Here is an 18,926-nt window from a genome sequence, read left to right on the forward strand (position 1 = left end):
CCATCAATATTTCTCTCCCTGTGAGCAACCCTCTGTTACCACTCAATGCAATGCAAGGCAAGGTTTGGAGAACAAGAGAGACAAGATAGCCAAACTAAGCTGTTGCCACTCCCGCTGCCCAGCTATGCCAGCTATGCCAAGCTCAGAACAGCCCATCGGGACCAAGACAAAAGCCATATTTCATCTTTCTAGAACTGGTTGATACTGGCAGGGAAGGCAGAGGTCTCTCCCACAGGATGAAGGCACCATGACTCAGCATCCCTACCTTGGATTTCATGCTCTAGAATTTTCCACAGCTCAGGGCAAGGCCCAAAGAGCAATGCATTGTGATTAGAGCCGCCACCTTCTCCAGTGAAGTGGGGAAGGGCCACAGTGGGAAAGGGAGGGCAGAAGATCCTGTGGGTCCCTGGGACACGTGCAGGAGGCCAAGCTAGCACAGAGCCCTGAAGGAGGCTGAAGATCTGTGCATGTTCCTGTGAGATTGCTGTGTCCCTGAGCCTCTTGGAAGGAATCACATGCCTTGAGGTGAGTACATCCCCAGTTGAAGGTCTGGCATGGGGACACATCTCCACATGGCACAGGAGCATGCACTGAGGGTCAGAACCCAAGAGGAGAAGAATGGTAACAGCAGTGTCAGGATCCTCAGAACCTGCCTGCAGTAGAAAGCCAAGAATGGCCCCGGGGCCTTCTGAAGGTGAGCCTGTTAGGTGGGTCCCAGCTACCATGTGTCTCGGGGCTTGCAATATGCTTTGAGGTGAGGACCCTGGGCAGGGACTGGCTTCTCACGGTCGTCGTCATCATTGTCGTCGTCAGTCCCACTTTCAGAGATTATAGTTCACTGGAACTGGCTTTTCCTTATCCCAACCTAGATCCGCTGACTGTCCCTGGATCTAGTCCAGGCCACATCAGCTTCTGTGTCCGCAGTGACTGGCGCAAAAGCACAAAAGAGAGAGTTTCATCAGATCAGAGTCGGCAGGATTTGGGCTGGAGCCTTTGAGAAGGAGGAAGTTCTAAAGCCGTTTGGATGGAAGGTGGGAAGGACAAGAAACCTCTTCCTGAGAATCAAAGGAAACCAGGCAGGCAGGAGCACAAAGACACCGAGCGAGCGCCTGGGCCCAGCTGCAGCTGAAGCCAGCTGCCAGCTCACTTTTCTACCCTACATGCGAATAAGGTTCTTTCTGGACTTTGGTTTCCTGTGTGTCCTGCAGCCCAAAGAGTCTCACGCGTCACAGGGAGAACTGGAGGCTGGGGGAGAGAGTTAAGGCTCTTAGCCTAATAGATGTAAGTTCAAATCCTGGCTTTTTCACTTAACTGTGTGACTCTGGGCAACCAGGAAAATCACCAACTTGTTGTGGTGGGAAGGGAAGGGAGACCTCTCTGGCTTAATAAACATGTACAGGGCTTGGGGTGTCAGACAAGTGACCTCCAGCGAGCAGGCTTCTCTACTTGTACCTCGGTTTCTTTATTGGTAAGAAGCAACTTGGAGAACTAGAGAGACACAAATGAGAAAAGTCAGAGAGGGCCACATGCTGCTGCTGCTGCTGCTGCTGCCCGATGACACCTCAGCCTGCATGATGGGAGCCCCCCCTCCTCAGTGCAGCGGACAGAAATTCTCAGAGTGCTAATTAGGCCTGCACACTGCCCAGAGATGGGGAAAGCCTGCCTAATAACTGGCTTTCCCAGCAGGGAGCCACACCCAAGGCTACCTACCACCTTCCCTCCTGGCTGGAGCTGGAAACCTCAGGCAGAAGGGCCAGGCAAGTCTTGTCCCAGGACAGCATACAAAGTTGAGCCTGGCAGCCATCTGGTCCCCAATCCTGCCTAATGTCTGTAACAGACCTTGAGCTAATTGCCTGGTTGGGGCACTGCCTGGACATCTTTAGCACCTAATTCACTACTGTTTCTCTGGAAGCCCCATTCCCCGCCTGCAAGAGAGGGACATGCCCGTTTACAGGGATTTTAAGCCCCTGGAATCCTGGTCTGATCTGGCAAGGCTCCAGTAGGCCTGTTGGCCAGGAGAACATCCTTGGTTTTCAGCTCAAGCCCTAAGCTACCCCACAACACCAGACTAGCCTCCTGACCCAGGCCTTGACTCTATCCCCCACTCCACCTCCACAAAAGTGGAGAATGGGAAGAAACACAGGATGGACATGAGACGTGGGATCAGGGACCTGGGTTCAAATCTCAGCTCGGTCACTTCCTAGCATGGGTCCTAGAAACAATACCATTCTTCTCCGGTCTTTTTTCCCATCTATAAAGGAGACAGTGTGACACCTTGCTTAGTATGGTAACAGCTGAGATACCAAGAGCTTTGCTGGAACCACAGGTCAGAATCAGACATGTGCTACTGCAGAGCCTGCAGGGAGACTCCGTCTAGACACCCCTGGGTGGCTGTCAAAGGCACTTTGTCCTCAAACTCACTCTAGCCCAGATTTGGTGTTCTCCATACCATTCCTGCCATCACCTTGAAACGCTATGCCCAGACCCCTTTGTACCCCTGTCCAATGCCCAGGCACACATCCCCACTGTGAGTGTAGGGCAAAGAGCCAGTGTCCCCTCCAGCGGCCCCTCTGCTATCCCCTGCTTCAGATCACAGAAACAGATTGAGGAGGGTGCTAGTGGGCCTGGCTGGCCAATGACGAAGTCATCCTGACCCCCTCACTCACTGCAAGAGCTCCCACTACCTCCTCTGCCATGGCCCTTGAGTCTGTTATCATCAGGCAGGCTGGGTCATGAGTCGCTAGAAGGCTTAGAGAGTCCCTGCTCCTCTCCTGGTCTGGGATACCTGTCTCTAAAGAGACCGGAAAATAGAGCGTCCCTGCTCCTGCCCAACGGGGGTGTCCCCTGTTGCCTCTGCAGAACAAGACATCAGCCCCATGAGGTCAAAGCAATTGGGATGAGAAAGAAGCCACCCTAGAAAGGGTGTGATTGCCCCGAGGTCACACAGTGAGGCCGAGTGGATGAGTCAAAAACATCCCGCAGGTCCTGTCTAGAGAGTAGGAAAAGCAATAATGAGCTCGGGAGGCTGGACACAGGGCCTGCACCTCTTTGCTCCACTGAGTGGGAAGAGACATAGTGAGCGCCAAGGCACACTGCAGCCTTCAGGAGTCTGGGGATCGACTTCACTGGGGTGGCAGGGGCTGGAGAGATGGCTTAGTGGTTAAGAGCACTAACTGCTCTTCCAGAGGTCCTGAGTTCAATTCCCAGCAACCACATGGTGGCTCTCAACATCCTGTAATGACATCTGGTGCCCTCCTCTGGTCTGCAGGGATACATGCAGGCAGAACATTGTACACATAATAAATAAATCTTAAGGGGCGAGTATGTCGGGTGTGATGGGGAGCCCCGGGTGGCTGCAAGTGTCCTGTGAGGCCCTCCAGAGCCTGTCAGCGGGTGTGGCCGGAATGAAGGAGCTGGTAGCTGAGTCCTTTGGGCCCCTCATGGAGCGGGACGCACAGGGTGTGACAACAGATTTGGACAATGCTCTGGATGGTGATGATGAAGATGACGCAGAAGATGAAAATAAACCAATAGTTTTTATGAAATTAAGACTGCTATTAAGTTGAGTGAGATGTTGTATGCTTGTAATCCTGCTACTTCAGAGGCTGGGGCAAGAGGATCAAAAGTTGGAGCCTTGATTGTACAACATGTCAAGACCTTGCTTCAAATAAAAGATGAAGACATCGGAGCACTATTATTTCCTACCATCATATGCTAGGACTTGCAGAAGACCTGTGCTCTAATTGGGGAACTCATTAATTTTTTTGTCATTGGAACAAGTTTTTCACATAGAAAACTCCGTTTCTAACAAAGAAAAGTACAATAAATGTTTGGGAATGAAAAAAAAAATCTTAAAAAAGAAAGAAAGAAAGGAAGGAAGGAAGGAAGGAAGGAAGGAAGGAAGGAAGGAAGGAAGGAAGAACAGACACACCAGAAAAGCTGGGATCCGGTGGTCTGGGCTCTTGAATGGAGAAGCTGTGGCACCCTGGGAGCTCAGCGTGTTTATCATATACAGTTGAACCCGGAGGCAAGTTTAGCCAATCCCTGCAGGGGCAGTCTGCAGGCTATAAACATCCAAGGAGAGGAAGCTACGGTGAATGTTTGCTGTACACACTGTCAACAGCCGCACGCAAACCAAGGCAGGCTTTGCTGTCTGAGCCTCGCCCAGGGAGAAGGCTTTGCCATTTTCCCATGGGTCTGAGGCTTTGGTCCTGGACTGAATCATGGCAACAACACACACCCACCTGAGGACTTCACACACTCAAGGGTCCCTCTGCTCCCAACAAAGGCTGAACCTTGGGTCTGGAACCCTGACAAATACAGACAGCTCCAGCATCCAGACTTGGGGTCAAGCTATGGCATTAGAGATGCCTAGGGTTGACCTCAAATCCTAGCTCTGTTTCCAAGACCTGTGACCTCAAGCTAGGGACTCCTCCTCTCTGATCCAGATTTATAAAGTACAGTTAACAATGACTACCCAAGAAGCCGCTTGTGGTGGATCCTGGTGCACAGCATGTGTTCTCAACATGGTGACTGTGTTTCTTGAGGTTCTCTGCACAGCTGGACTGTGGGAGCCCTTCCTGACCTCCTCCCCAGAGTGAGTGTTCCTAAGAAGACATCATCCATGCAGGGAAGTCGTCTTGCCAGCCCACTATGCTTATCATTCACATATTTCTCCTAACTCAGGAAATGTACAGAAAGTGCTGTCTAGAGCAAAAAGAAGCTGGACCACATCTGCCGCATCTTCCCACCTCAGGCCCAGTGAACCTGAAATGGAAGCAGTGCACCCTGGGGGCCAAGCTCAGAGGCCTGAGCCATCTCAGGGTTGCTGTTTCTGGACACCCTGAGTCTGTGAGACCCCAGGTTCCTCTGGGACAGCCTCAGGCTGGAGTCTGCCATTCTCCCTGGCAAAGCTAAAGGCCCTTCCTTGCCTGACTCACGCTGAACAGTTGCTGGAGACGGAGTCTAGCTGCCTCCAGTCCCTGACTCCATGATTCTTCATGGCCTCTCTCATCTTCTTATTCCATGACAGGGCTCCTGCCTTCACATCCTCTGCTCCCTCTGCCGAATGCCCTTCCCCTTAGTGTAGATATGCATCTTCTTGTCCTTCAGGCCTGAACAAATCCCTTCCAGAAGCTTCCTCTGCCCACTCTGAAACAGCAGCCCCACTCCTTCCCCCACCTTCTCCAGTTTTCTCCACTATTTGACATCATAGTCCACACTTGTGTGTGTGTGTGTGTGTATGTGTGTGTGTGTGTGTGTGTGTGTGTGTGAGCACGCAGCACAAGCACCCGCATGTGTGTTATACACGGACCTACGTGTATAAGTGCGCACACCAGGTATGTTCATAAGGAAGCCAGAGGTCGGTGCAGGTGTCTTCCCCTATTGTCCTCCACCTGACTCTTTGAGACAATGTCTTATTGAACATGGATCTCATGTTTCAGCTCGACTGTGGCCCTAGAGGCCGTCTATCTCTGTGTTCCCCTCCCCAGTGCTATACGCTCAGATCCTCACTCTTGTTCTAGAAAGCTCTTAACCCGGGAGCCATTTCCTCATCCCTACAGACTGCTCAGCTCACTGCTGTCACCAGCCCCTGGGACAGCAGCAGCCAGCAAGATTGAGCAGGGGCCGGGCGGTGGTGGCGCACGCCTGTAATCCCAGCACTTGGGAGGCAGAAGCAGGTGGATCTCTGTGAGTTCGAGGCCAGCCTGGTCTACAGAGCGAGTTCCAGGAAAGGTGCAAAGCTACACAGAGAAACCCTGTCGTGGGGGGGGGGGGGGGGGAGTGAGCATGGTATTGTCTGGGTGAGTGAATGGATACCTCAATTCTGGTTCCAGGCACCTATTTTTCAAAAGAGTAAGAGCAGAGGGAAGAGGCAGGTACAGAAGGGTGCCCGGCAGTTAGGCATTAAGGCTTGAATAAGGGTCTCCCAAAGGTCGGATGTTAAGTTTGGTCCTTGGGCAACTTTACTGGAAAGAGATGGAGCCTGTGGGAGACCCTGGATCAGAGGATTCCAGGCCTCATCTCCTTTCCCTCTTTTTCTTCCTGGCCATGATGTGGCCATGAGAGCAGTTGTGGCCTGCCACACACTTTCCCTGTGGTGCATCCAGGCCCCACACGTTAGGGTTCTCCCCAAGGGTTTCACTGAGGCCTTGAGCGAGTAGATGATTTTGTTGAGCCTGGGAGTATCTGTGTCAGATGTGGAAGGAGACAGTGGGCCTCAGAAGGGGCCTGCCCTGCCTCTGCCTTATTCAGTGATCTCGGCCAAGCAGTTTTATGCTTCTTCGCCTTAGTTCATCATCTACAAATGGAACAATCACAGAACTTCCCACCCCAATGGGCACCTAGAGGGCCCCACAAAGTTTCAAGGACACAGGCTGCATCTGGCAGGTGGGCAAACCAAGCAACAGGAGCTGGGGCGAGGGAGGGGTAAGGGTGGTGGACAGGTCACAATGCAGATTTGCTTGCCCAGAGTCCAGGACAACTTTTCAGAAGGCCCCCAAGGCCTTCCCTGACCAGAAGACTTCTCTCCCAATCCCTGCCCCACACAGGACCCCTCTAGCCAGTCTCTGCAGGAGTAAGTTTCAAAGGAGGAGGATGACAAGGAGCCTTAGGGTCCCCTCCCCCCTTCCAGAGCTGGTTTTCCAAGGATGAGGCCTGGACTGGGGGCAGCAGGAGGGAAGGGCATGGCTGCACACCCTCACCCCAAGCCTCAAGAAAAGGGCTCCCTGGAGTCTGCTTCCAGCCCTGGGGTCACCTGGAAGAGCAGGTCCCCCAAGCCACCAAAGTCAGACTCACATTAGGAGAGAAACACTAAGAATGGAACTGACCTCAGAATCCAGCCTGAGCTTGACCAAACACTGTGGAATTCATAAACTGTTCTTTGGCCAGGCGGTGGTGGTTCACACCTGTAATCCCAGCACTCGGGAGGCAGAGGCAGGTGGATCTCTGTGAGTTCGAGGCCAGCCTGGTCTACAGAGCTAGTTCAGGGCAGGCTCCAAAGCTACAGAGAAACCCTGTCTCGAAAAACCAAAAGAAAAAGGAAAAAGAAAAGAAAAAAAAACTGTTCTTTGATGGATTCCCAACACTTAGCAAAAATCGTTACTTGGTGGCAAATGGATATGCGCATCAATGAAGCAATGAATCTAGATTACTAAAGGTGAAGTTCCCTGTGGGCTGGGGTAAATCCCCAGAGCCCAGACCAGACCAGAGGCCATGTCAGTGCCTATGAACAAATGCTTGAGTCCAACCCTGCATCAAGGACACTGATTTCTCTGAATCTGAAACAGATTCCCATGTGCTCTGAGGCTGCCTGTTCAGTGCCTAGAATCCGGCCCCCAGCACTCAGCCATGGTGGTAAATGAATGCAGCCCTCAGCACAAAGACCAAGAGGAAAAGCACACAGAGACTGCCCCGCCAGAGCCTGGTCCCCAGCCACCACACTCCTCACGGGTTTTTTAAATAATTTGTGGGTCGTTTTTAATTGTTGAGGCAGTAATACTTGGTTCATGAAACTGCAATATACAGAGAGGTGAAATAAATAGCTTATATATATAATATATATAATATAGCTGGTTTTAAAATATTCCCTTATCATTGGTGTACTAGGTCACGTGAGTCACGGAAGGTCCATAGCAGCATCCTCCAGAACTGCGGGCAAGGCGGGCCACCATGATTGGACGAGGCGTCTATCGTCGGAAGGTCGAGGCGCGGAGAATTCTCAGGGGCGCCTTCCCTGCGCGGTGTCGCGGGACAGCTTGCAGTGGACAATAAATAAATGACTGCAAACCAGAGAGCGATTCTTGTTGGAGTCTAGGGCAGGGAGAGGGGTGGGGAGGGGCACTACTTTCCTTTTTTTTTTTTTTTTTTTCTTTCTGTTTTTTTGCTTTTGTTTTTTGCTTTCAGAACCTTTGGGGAAAGGACTTTGGTTTCTCGTAGCATCAGTTTCCTCATTCAAGTCCTCCTCTGGGGATGAGTTTGGAATTGTCACCCCCTAGAGAGAGGCAAGCACCGGTGGGTTGACAGCAGTCCCCTTTCGGAAGTCCTTTGTCATGGGGTTCAGGCCAACGGTAGAATCCTATCACCCCTCCCCCCCCAGACTTCAGGTTCAGTTTTTGTCTTCTTCTAAACACAATGTACAAAAATAGAGATTCTTCCTTATTTTTCGTGTAAAAATATTCCTCTGATGTAGTTCTCTAGCGTGAGTGTGGCCGGCCTTAGCCGGGATGAGTGGGGCGGATCCGCCGGGAACGCTTGGTGACCGTGGTGTACTTGAAGGGCTTCTGCAGTTCAGTCTGTCCCTTGGGGTAACGCTTCATGAAGTGCACATCTTGCTGGTTCTCCCGGGTCTTGGGACCCTTGCGAGGCCTCCCCTTCTTGGTGAAGCCCACGTACCAGCCTGAGTACTTGGCTGACATCAGGGCTGTGTAGTTGTTTTCCAGAACCTTCTCAATGAACACGCACTCCTTGCTAGTCCCATCAGGCTGCAGGAGAGAGAGAAGGAGCGTCAAAGAAAGGAGAGTCAATAATCCTCCACTACACACAACCACAGTGATGGAAGTGGGTACCGGGGCCCATTGCACCCAGGTCCCCCCAGATCTAGACAGGCTTCACTCAGCTCCCAGCCTCACAGCACCAGGAGAAGGGGTTCAAGACAGGCAGGTGCACACACACGCCTTATGGACATGGCAGGTCATCAGATACCAAGAAGGGCACTGCTTAAAACTAGACTTTACAAATATTGTAGGGGTGGGCCTAGGAGAAGATTCGGGAGCCCGACTAAAGTCTGGCAGGAAGTCTTTGCCTGCAGGAGAAAATAAAGGGAAAAGACATTGGAGGCAGGAAGCTCTGGAGTGGGCGCTGGGATGTGGCTGAGGCGGGGACACCACAGAAGAAAGGACCTAATCTCTGCTTCCTTAGATGCAAATAGTCCTTTGTTAGAGGCCCTCCCAGCCTGCTCAGTCCTCCGGGCAGGGAGCAGAGTCCCATTGTCTTGCAGAAGTCCACACCATCCTCACAGGCTCCTCATCATCCTACTGGAGCAACGGACCTAGATCTAGCCAATCAAATAGGAGCCCCCCAAGACATGTGACCCAAGCCCACCAATCAGTGTAGTGTGTGGGTTCAACCACCAGTGCCCAAAACAAAACAAACAAAAGAAACCTGTGCTGCTAAGTCAGCCCGTCAACTGTGTTTCCCACTCTCCCGTGAGCCATTGCTGCTCCAGGAGGAGGCTGCAAGGTCTCCCCACCGTCTGTTGTTCAGGGTAGTCCCAGCAGAGCCAACCTGGAGAGTCATGCCCCTGGGTGTCAGCCTCGTTTACAAGTACCATCCCTCGCCTGTCTCTATGATGCAGAAGTCACTGAAATCTGAGGTTTGGAGGAGGACTTGGCCACCCTGAGGTCACAGGATGTGCTAGGGTTCATTTGGCTTTTGGCTCCAAAGTCAGTGCTCTCTGCCCTGCGTATCTAGTCTCTCAAGACTTAGGAACACCTATTCAGGAACTTAGGAACACCTATTCAGGAACTTGAGACCCCGGGGCCCCTTGACGCAGCCATGCTACGGCTTATTTTTGGATGGTTCCTAGCTTGCTTCTTACCAAGTAGTAAAGTGTGCCACATCCCACACTGAGTACAGAGAGTGTTGAACTGTATCACACAAGAGTTGAACGGCTGACTTCACGTCAGATTTTGTGCAGACCTGCCTGCCAGGACCCATTTCTCTTAGAAATGATAGACTAAAACATCAGCTGAGTTAAAGGAAATGAGACACTGTTGGTCCACGGGGTGGTGAGGTCACGTGACCTGCAGATGCAGCTTGGTCCAGAGCCCAAGTATAGTGACCAGGGCTTCGTGATTTCTTCATTCTGGCGCTGCTACCCAGCAGGATTTCCCTTCAGGTTGGTAAAATGGCTGCCTCATTTCAACCTTACAAATACCTCAAGTTAAAAGGGCAGGTGGCTCTGCTGGGACTGCCCTGAACAACAGACGGTGGGGAGACCTTGCCGCCACTTCCAGGAGCAGCAATGGCTCATGGGAGACAATGGGAAACACACAGTTGGACGGGCTGACTTAGCAGCATAGGTTTCCAGCTAACATCTCCAAATTTAGGCCGGGCCCACTCCTCGTTCCGGACGGCCGCCCAGCCAAGTTGGAAGCCCAGCGATCTGGCTGTGTGTGGAGACTGAGGCGAGGGTTCCAGCCTTTTGTTTGAAGTGGAAAACTGGCCGGAGCTTCCAGGGACATTCACCTTTGAGAGGAGGGCAAACCCAGTCCCTGCAGACAGAGTGCTGAACTCTGCAGAAAGGCTGGGTAGAGAAACTCTCTGGGAAATGCTGTCTTTTTAGCAGGCTTCAGAACAGACAGAGGGCAGGTTCAAGACACACACGATACCCAGAGGACAACCTGGGCAGAGACAGCAGTAGGACTATTATAAAGGAAGGTAGGAAAACGTGTGTAAAGCAGGTTGAGGCCAGTGATCTCCTGGCTCTAGGTATCTCTAGGAAAGGTCTAGAAGCTCCTCTTCCAATTCTTAACGTGATCTTCACCAAAGTCAAAGCAACCAGAACAAGAGCTAGACAACACTGTCCTGGTGCTCTGTCCTCCAAAGCACAGCTCTGTAACTGCCTCCTCTGGGAAGCACCCCTTGATTGCTGCTTCGCTCTCCAGGCAGCGTCTCCACTCCCCTCAAGAGGCAAAGGTCTAACTCAGGTGCAGCCTACTGTTAGCCTCTTAGCCTTTCTTGCCAAGTCCATGGTGGACAATCTGTGCTCATCATAGGCGCCATCATTGGCTCCAAGAGCCCCTCTGTGCCCTGGGGTGCTGGAACCAGGCCAGAGCCCAGCTTCCCAGTCCTCTGAAGTAAATCTAGACATGTACTGAGCATTTGCACTTAGAATTTCACTAGTTCACACACTCTATCTTTGGAAGTCCCTGGGCACCCACCTCTCTCGTACCCCATGCTCCAACAGAGTACTCTGCACTACCTGCCTCCTCCATAGTCCAAGAGCTCCCTGAGACCAGGATTGCTTCTGACTTACTCTAGGAGCTGAGCCCAAGATGGGGTTTGTGGTCAAACAAAGGAGAGCCTACCAAGACAGATGGAGTAAGTGGATGATACAAGAAAGAGCCTGAAAGAAAAGAGAACCTACCTTTTGAATCGCTTACAGTGTCTCTCAGATGTCCTTCCAGAAGGACTCACTGTTCAAGGAGACAGAGCACACTGAGGGCTTGAGCGTTCTCCTGGCCCACTTGCTCTCCCTACTCACTCATTCAGTATTTATTGATTGCTGGCCACAGGCCAGACATCCCCACATCCATTATGTCATCTCACCCTCTTAGGTCATTGAGATTGACTCGGCCTGGAGAAAGGGAACAGCTCAAAGAGGCAAAGGGGCTTGCTTGCCCAAGGTCGTGGCACTTGACATGGCCCCTAACATCCTGGTCCCACGTCCAGTTCTGGAGAAGTCCATGGGGAGACGAGAAGAGGCAGAGTGAGTGATGACCACCAAAGCTCCTCGTCTCCCACAAAGCCACCATGGGCACAAAGTAAAACATGGGCACAAACTACAATGTTGGTCTTGCACAGATCAGGCCCGTAGGCTCAGTACATGCCTCTGTTTTCTATGTTCAGGGGGCTGGGAAGCTGGGCTCTGGATTGGTCCCAACACTACAGGGCACAGAAAGACTCTTGGGAAGTAGTAGGAGCCAATGATGAGCACAGATTCTCCACCATGGACTCAACCAGAAAGTCCAAGAGGCTAACAGCAGGCTACACCTGAGCTTGACCGTTGCCTCTGTTTCTGACCCCTTCTATGACCATAAGTCACTTACATTGACATTAAAAAAAAAAATACTTTAAAAAAAATCAAAGCTTGGGCTGTACCTCAGAACTTTGGACTCTGCTGGCTAAGGCAAACAGGGGCATCAGCTTTTAGAGTGTAACCTCAGAGCCTTGGAAAGTTAGTAGAGATCAGCCTTCTCCTCCAACCCTACTTCCTATCCCCTTATTTCCAATGAGAGTCACAGTCCTTCTATGTGACCTGTATCCTGATAACATCACTAAATCACACCTCACCTAACACCTAGAGATTTTAGATCTATGATGGAGGAAAAATCCCCTGCCCTGAAAGACTCTGAGGTTCTGTTACTCCCAAAAGGACAGGCGGGGAGGGGGGATTCTGATTAGCACATGATAGGAGATGCTCAGCAATGCTACCTTCTAGCCAAGTGGATAGGTTCAGTGAGGTGGCTGGGAGCAGGCTACCAGAGCATGCAGAGATCCGAGACAGAGGGAATGACTCCAGCCAATGGCTAGCGCATCTGAAATAGCTGTTTTCAGGGCTCAATGCATGACCCTGGCCAGCGATGTGCAAGGCTGATACCTATAACCCACAGAAAAGAGGAAAGCATCTTGCTAAGGCACTCCAATGCAGCAGAGGCCAGAGGGCCCATGGGTGCGGCAGTGATGCCAAAGCCAGCTTCAGGCTGGGGGTGTAGCTCAGTCCATACCATGTCTGCCTGACAGGCACAGAACTCAGGGTGCATTCTCAGCACCACATGAATCAGAGGTAGTTATGCATGCCTCTAATCTCTGCACTCAGAAGTCCATGGTCATGCTTAGCTACCAGAGTTCCAGAACAGCCCTTGAGGAGAGGAGACCATGTCTCAAAAAATAAAGTAAAATAACCCTGTATTTGAAAGGGGAAAGAAGCCTGCGTAAATGCCTGCATGAGTCCCCCTTACAGACAAGGCTCCAAGGTTCGGTGGGCCAGGACACCAGGCTCCCTGATGCGGTAGGCATCATTCTTGCGGCAGGTTGAGTCATCTCAGAAAGCAAGAACCAATATCCCTGCTTCTGGGTTGTGCCGGTACCCCCCAGGCTCTGCACGAGCTCCCAGCCTAGAGGAGAATGCAGACCTGAGGGCAAGGAGTGATATCCAGATGAGCGAGAGGAGGCATGGACAGCTGTGGGCAGACAGTGAGCTAACTAGGGGTCAGGGACATCTAGAGATGTCCATGAAGGGTTCATGGAGAGAGCAGGATAGGGCTGGGAAGGCTCTTGCACGGAGCCCTAAATCTGCATCCAGGGAATGGGTGTGAGCAGTTCAGAGAGCCTGGAGCAAAGGTTTCCAGGAATACAGATCTGAATGAGCCCTAAGCTGGTCTAGGGGAGGAGGGGAAGGCTCAAATGAGGCCTGAAGCTTCCCAAGCAAGGCAATGAAGTTTGGGGCAACAATATCTGGAAAGCGCTGAGACTGTAAGAAGGAGACACACCCAGCCATTAAAGAGGGGACCTCCCCCACCCCCGCGCAGGACCCAGCCTGAGTGAGCCGGTAAGGTACCAAAAGCCTGATTCCCACCCCACCCCCAGCACAGGTGGATGGCGGGGCCACCAAGCCCCTGGGCCCAGAAGGGTGGTAGAGGCTGTTGAGCCAGGAGGGAGCAGAGGTGGAGACAGGGGACCCGGCCCGCTTCGCTGCTGTGCCTTGAGCCAGCTGAACCGTCACCAATATTAATGACGGGAGAGAGGGCAAGGGGGCAGGAAATCAGAGCCGGCTCCTGTGGAAGCAGTGACTCAGAGGCCAGCCGGCGGGAGGCGGCAGGGCTCCAGCCTGAGGGGACCTGTCGTTCTCCTGACCCCATGATGGCACTCCTGGGGGTCAGGATGCCGGGAAGAGCGCAGGCAGGGAGGCGGCACCGGGCGGCGCAGACACTGGGCACAGGGGGAGCAAAGGGGAAAACCAAGGCTCAAACCCAAAGCAGGTTGGTCTGGGAGGAGGCCCAGGCGGGCAACAGAACAAAGCGCCTGACACGGGGCTGGGCCGCCGCCGCAGGAAACTGCTGGCCAAGACTGGACGGGCTGGGCCAGGGGACACGGCACCCGCCCCTGCCCGCCGCCCCAGCCGCTGAGGGACCCCCTCGCCGGCCGGCCTGCGACGGCGGCGGAAAGTGAATCACTAATTGAAACCACTCCTCGGCATCCCAGTGCTCTTCGGATTACTATTATTTTGCAGCTTGGGTTGGTATGGGTGTGTGGCTGGGATCTTTCCCTTCCAAACCCGGCTCTGAATCCCGCCTAGCGCTAGTATGGGATTTGGGGATCAGTGCTCAGGAATGTGGCCAACTCTCAGCTTTCCCACCTGTGAAATGGGAAGGGTGGTGGTGCCAACCTGCCAAAATCATCTGCAAGTATTTTTTTGCTGGATGCCTATGAGACAGTAGGTGTTCAATTAGAGAAAGTCCTCATTACTCATGTGTCCATTCCTCCGTCCTCCACTCTGGAGTAAAGGGGCAGAGGGAAGAACAAAAGGCTCAAGAAACCAAATATTGCTTCAACAACACTGACCACTCCCTGCTTTTGCCGAGAAGGTATAGTGGAAGCAGTTTCCCCTAAGCAGAGGCCTGTCTTCCACACCACCTGTCCAGACAGATTCCACCTTCAGTTCAGTTTAGAAGCAGGGAGAGTCCCTGAAGAGAGCAGAGGACAGAGAGGTGACTTCACTATAGAGCTTCTGTGGGTGACTGACATCTTCCTCTTGAACCTTTGGGAGAACCAAGCCCATGACCCTCACAAACAAGCACATGAGAATATAAAGAGGAGAGATGAAGGGCAGCCTTCAGGGAGCATCCGAGCCCAGCAAGTGGGTATACACACACACACACACACACACACACACACACACACACACACACACACACACATTCTCACAGGCGCACACACACCACACACAAAAACACTAATTTGACATTTGCAGCTCTCTGGCCTGTTCCAAAGTAACAAAATCTTCCTGAACTGATGGAAGCGTGGGCCCCAGCTCTGAGAGTGACTTTCCGGAGACTGTGGCTGCTGCCAACCCCTGAGGATAGTTAAGCTGATCCCTGCAGTCACAGCCTGCAGGCTGCAGGTCCCCTGTTCCTGGACACCAGGACCACAGGAGCTGGCTGCCCCCAGGATCCCTCCCTATAGAGCAAGCCAGAATCCTTCTCCAGCAGAGTCCAGGGCTCCAGGGCACCAAGTGACAGTCATAGCTATCCCAACCTGGCTGCTGCAGGCACTAAAACAAAACCACGGTGAGTGAAGACAGATGCCTAGATGCTGATCTCTCACCCATGTATATATACCAGACCTGTGTTCCAGGTAGGGCTGACAGTACCCTGGATATACTTTGCCAGTTCTCCAATGCTGGCTGGCTGGACTCCCAAGTACCCAGGATTTCAGCACTCACCTTCCCCACGAGCTTGCCTTTGCGGTTCATACACAGGTAGAACTCTGTCTCCTTGCCCTTGATCCGGACTTGACTCCCGAAGGTATCTGTCTCCACTAGGAGCTGGGCTTCGAAAGGCAGAAGGAGAAAAAGACAAGCTTTTTAACCAGAAGCAATGGTATAGTCTAAAGACCCAGTGACACGCGCTCCCTGACCTTACCCGTGGCCCCTCACTTCCCCAGAGGATTCTGGTACACTCTGGGACAGGGGGAGAGAAACCGCTCCCACTTCCCCCATGGTCCAGTCTGAGAGGAGTTCTGTCTGTGGCCCTTCCCCTCACACACCTCCCAGCCCCTCAACTCCACTCCTCAAAGTGGGACCAACAGTCACACAGAATACCCAGAGAAGTAACCAAGGGAACACACACACACACACACACATACACACACATGCATACACACACACATACATACACATACACACACACATACACACACATATACACATGTACACACATACACATACATGCATACACACACATTCACACATACACACACATACACACATACACACGTACACACATACACACACACATACACACACATGCACACACACACACACACACACACACACACACACACACACACACACAGAGCTGTCAGGACCTCACGCTGTTTTCTTCAAAAGTTAGGTCAGATGTCCTTTTCTCCAAGGGCAAACATCTGGCCTCCCTACTAATGCAGTTTTGGCACCTTTGACCTGGCCACTTGACACAGGAAGACACAAAGGTGAAGGTGCCGGACCCCTGGGAAAGAGTCTATGTTCAGAATCTCCCTCCCCCTGACTGATGGGTAACTAACTTTCAAGACCCCAGAGGTCTGGTCAGGACCCAGTTCTCCTCCCTCCCCCATCCCCAGGACCGGAGCCCACCCATGCCTCAGGGTCAGGATGGAGGTATCCACACTGCTCCCCAAAACCCCTGGCAGACAAAGGCATCAGTGGCCTTCCTTCTAGCCAGTCCACATTCCCCCTGTAGGATTCAGTGTGACCTGGGGTGGGCTCTCACTCCCCTCTGGTCTTGAACCCGTGTGACCTCTCCATTGCCACTCCCCTCCCCACGGCTGTTTGCTTTGGCTGTGACCCTTCACCTCCAGCACCTGCCCTCCTTCAGCTACAGAAGTTTCATTTCAGTGACAAGGGACTTGCTTCTCCATAATCACAGGCCCAAATTCCTGAGTACAGTATCTACGGAGCCACAAGGAGTGTACCTCGGTGCCTCTAAAACACACTAGGTATGATTTTAATAAAAAACATTTACAAATATAGGCCCTGGTGCCCTGCTGTGAAAATTGAAACCACCTGGAACTTGGGTTTCCATAATTAATCTAGCCCTCCTTTGACACCACTTCTAATTAAAATATGATTCCCACCTTAAAAAAAGAATTTACATAAAATTTAAAGACCTAACAAGAATTTTGTAATTCTGGGAGCAAGGTGGGGCACATTCTTCTTCCCGCGTCCCCCCACCCCCAGTAAACACTGAGTTAGGAACGTGAACTAGCCTTGATGTACGCTGCTGCGCTGCGTGCCCCCACTGAAACCCCTTGTCCTTCTCGCCACTTGCTCAGCTCCCCCAGTTGTTCCCCAGGCTGCTCTACCATCCCCTGGCCTCCCATAGTGAGAAAGTTCTGGAAGCTTCAGTGGGGGCTGCATGTGTGTGGAGAAGGCAAGAGTCTGGTATGCCTAAATATGGGCTTGACCCCCAGGCTCCACTTGACTTCTGTGTGGCCTTGGGACACAGGGTCTTCACCAGTGAACTGGGGAGAATTGTCCTGACCCCTCAACAGGGCCTGGGGGGGCCCATAGTATGAGGGTGCCTCCTTCTAGAGGTCCAGAGGGGGAACTTGCTACCCTTCATTTTAAGTTTCCTAAAAGCTACAAAGTGTAACCTTTCCTGGAAGAAAAGGGCGCCCAGGGACCAAACCCACATGCTCCCATGAGGGTGGAAGGGAGCCTGCTTCCCGAGGCCCTGCCCCTGCTCTGAACCTACTCAGCCTTCTCCAGGCACAGGCAACCCACACCAGATAGGGCATCTGAGAATGCCCACCTGTCTGGTGCCATCCCACACTGTATGACTTGAACCCTGATCGGATCACCACACCCCTCTCTGAGCCTCAGTTTCTTCCCTGGTGCAAGGGGGTGGAGTTGGTCCCCTTCTGTTTCTCTCTGGAGCCCTGGGGTCAAGCTTAGGAGTAGGGAGACTGTCATCAATGGGAGAAGCGTTGGGGATAGGGCCCGTCCTCACCCCCATTCCTCCACGGACAAGATCTGCTTCCATAGGATACAATTAAAGCTCCCCCCACATCCACATGAAGCAAGGGGTCCTCATCCTCAGTTCCCAGGGTAAGCAAGTGAGGTGTCCAGCCACAGCCCAGCGGGAGGGCTAACAGCAGGGCTGGCTGGCTCTGAAAGACTCTCCCAACACCCCGCCACCTCTCAGCCGCAAGGACCCTGGCCACCCCCCCTACCCCCGCATCCCACCGCATCCCCAGGGTGGGTGGGGACATCCAAAGGGCCTGGGGCAGAGAGGCTAGGGCTTCCGTTCAATTCCACCCTCCACAGGCCAGGCCATCCCAGGCAGGGTCTGAGCTAGCCACCAGCAGCCTGTTCTTCCTACCCACCCTGACCACAGCATGCAGTAAAGTGACCTGGACTCCACTCAGAGAATGACATAAGGAGGCAGAAGCCAGGCCAGAGTTATGTAAAGTCTTTGGGGAGTAATAGAACAGCAGCAGCAGCAGAGAAAGAGGAAAAGACACTCCACCCAAGCTAGGTTTGCTCCAGAGCCTTCCTGGTCCTCCTCATCCTCCACCCGCTTCTGAGAGCCAAGCTCCAAAGATACAGCTCTTAGGAGCAGAAGCCTCGTCTTGGCTCAGTCTCGTTGGCAGGGCCTGCAGCTGGCCTGGGGGATGACATTATCTTGCCACCCCTCCCCCACCAGCCCGTCCAGCTCAACAGCCACCTCCCTCTGCCACTCTTACCCAGTATTCCTTCCACACATCAGCTGGAAGTGTCGCTTTAAAATACTGATGAGGCTAAGAAGGCGCTTCGGTCCATAAAGTACCTGTCATGTAGCAAGAGTTCCTGAGTTTGGCTCCCCAACAACCCACATAAAAGCTGGGCATGGTGGCAACATCCGTAACCCTAGTGCTAGGGAAGCAGAGATGGAAGATTCACAAAGCTCTCGGACCAGAAAATCTAAGCCAATCTGTGATCTCCAGGTTCAGTAAGAGACCATTTCTCAAAATTAAAGATAGAGAGAGATTGTGGGAAGACTTATAAAGTTGACCTCTATCTACACACACACACACACACACACACACACACACACACACACACACACACACATATCCACAATTACATCTCTTCCCTGTTGAAAAACCTCCCAGGATTCATAAGCAGCTCAGAGAAAACTCAAGCTCTTCACTGGGACCCACATCATCTGGCCCTGCTGTCCCTCCTTCCCGGCCTCCCGAGCACATTGGCTCTCTTCTATCTCTGACAGGTTTAGTTCCTGCCGCAGGCCCTTGGTGCTTGCTAGTCTTCCTTGGAGGTTGCTTTACGAAAACCTTCCCATGGTTGAGTCTCATCCCTCCAGCTGGCCAAGCAGCATCTCCTTAGAGATGCTGTGGTTTGAATAAGAATGGCCTCCATAGGCACC

General features: G+C 52.5%; 1 protein-coding gene across 1 annotated transcript in view; it reads right to left on the bottom strand.

Annotated features, from left to right (window-relative positions):
- Nucleotides 1–7,453: 7,453 nt before the first annotated feature.
- Nucleotides 7,454–18,926, bottom strand: part of Fgf18 (fibroblast growth factor 18) — a 31,427-nt gene continuing 19,954 nt past the window's right edge. Inside the window, exons 4-5 of the mRNA XM_036197161.1 lie at nucleotides 15,227–15,333; nucleotides 7,454–8,483 (exon numbers count right to left, since the gene is read on the bottom strand). Coding sequence (XP_036053054.1) covers nucleotides 8,217–8,483; nucleotides 15,227–15,333 — 374 coding nt within the window. The 3' untranslated portion in view covers nucleotides 7,454–8,216. The remainder of the gene's footprint in view (nucleotides 8,484–15,226; nucleotides 15,334–18,926) is intronic.

The sequence above is a fragment of the Onychomys torridus genome, chromosome 8 (genome assembly GCF_903995425.1).
Source record: "Onychomys torridus chromosome 8, mOncTor1.1, whole genome shotgun sequence".
Classification (NCBI taxonomy): domain Eukaryota; kingdom Metazoa; phylum Chordata; class Mammalia; order Rodentia; family Cricetidae; genus Onychomys; species Onychomys torridus.